Here is a 1,348-nt window from a genome sequence, read left to right on the forward strand (position 1 = left end):
ACCCCCACACACACACACAAACACACACACTCACTCACTCGCGATCACTTGCAGTACAAAAACATTTAAACAATACCGTACAACTCCTCTTCCACAGCACCATGCCTCCCATGCCGAGTTACTCTCTGTCCAACAACATACCGCCCAACCCAGCCTGCCTGCAGTCCTCGGCACCCTCATCCTACTCCTGCATGCTACCAGGTAAATTTTATCTTATTTAAAAGCAGTCAAACCTGTACCAACGGTCACCTGTAGGACAATCACCTATTCAAACTACATGTACGACCTATCATTTCCCCACTGCAATTTCTAAAGAGCATTATAATGATATTGTACACTGCGGCCATCAGTGTCTGAGGGCCTCTACTTTTCTTCTCGATAATAGGTGGCTGGCTTGCACCTAAATATTATTCCCTGTCTTCTGGTTGGTCAGTTCCCCCCCTCCCTAAAAGAGGAAAATTTTGAAGAGTCTATGCGCTATCGTGGTGTTCATAATTTCCCAAGATTTCATGCTACCATGTGATTATTATTAGATAATAATTCTGATGTGTCTCCTACATAAACACTTTCTTGTTTGTTTTTGCTTGTTGTTTTTCTAAAGAGTTGTAATGGTTAATTGTACTATTTCTGAGGCTTGTTGTTTCAAATTTAAAAAAATATATTTTCCATGATTCCACTTATGTATTATCCTGTTTTTTCTTTTTCCGGGAATTTTTTCTTGAGAGTGAATGAAGCAATGAGACTTACTGATTTTAGGGTCTGTTATATCATTTTGTCAGATCTCTCATGTTTTCTTTGTAAAGAATTTTAAAAAGTGGAAAACAGAAACACAAGTGTTATAGTTAAAAACCTGCATTTATTCGTTTGTTTTGTTAATATTCGTTCTCGTTCGATTTCTTGTTCTTCTTATTCGTACCATATTATGTTAAATTTTTTTCTTTCTAATTGTCTATATAAACTTCTTTTCGTACGAGTAACAAATATTTCAAAATCGTAAAGTACTCATGACCGGTGTCAGTTGTCTATTCGTAGAGCGATTCTCCTTTACTGAGCATAAGACAAACTGAACGGATCTACTGATCGATATACTGATCGCTTCATTGCTTGTTTGCTTGCTTGCTTGATTGAATGCTTAATTATCTGATGGATTGATAGATTGATTGATTGGTTTGATTGTGTTTGCCCTCAGAATATAACCCCCGTGGCTACGAGCACCCCCTGTCTCTGGGAAACTATGCCCGGCCCCCGTGTGCGTCCACGGGAGGCATGCACCAGAACCATCCCATGGGACAATCGCCCCACAACTCCGTCTCGACAGGTAGGCAACCCATTCCCCCCCTCCCCCCTC

The 1,348-nt window shown here is 40.3% G+C and overlaps 1 protein-coding gene across 1 annotated transcript in view; it reads left to right on the top strand.

Annotated features, from left to right (window-relative positions):
* Nucleotides 1–97: 97 nt before the first annotated feature.
* The window catches only part of LOC101853468 (paired box protein Pax-6), a gene marked incomplete at its 5' end in the record, with an annotated part of 3,491 nt that continues 2,240 nt past the window's right edge, over nucleotides 98–1,348 (top strand). The window contains 2 exon segments of the mRNA XM_005101558.2: nucleotides 98–201; nucleotides 1,190–1,318. Of these exon segments, the coding sequence (XP_005101615.2) occupies nucleotides 98–201; nucleotides 1,190–1,318 (233 nt within the window).

Source organism: Aplysia californica, unplaced genomic scaffold (genome assembly GCF_000002075.1).
Source record: "Aplysia californica isolate F4 #8 unplaced genomic scaffold, AplCal3.0 scaffold00288, whole genome shotgun sequence".
NCBI lineage: Eukaryota > Metazoa > Mollusca > Gastropoda > Aplysiida > Aplysiidae > Aplysia > Aplysia californica.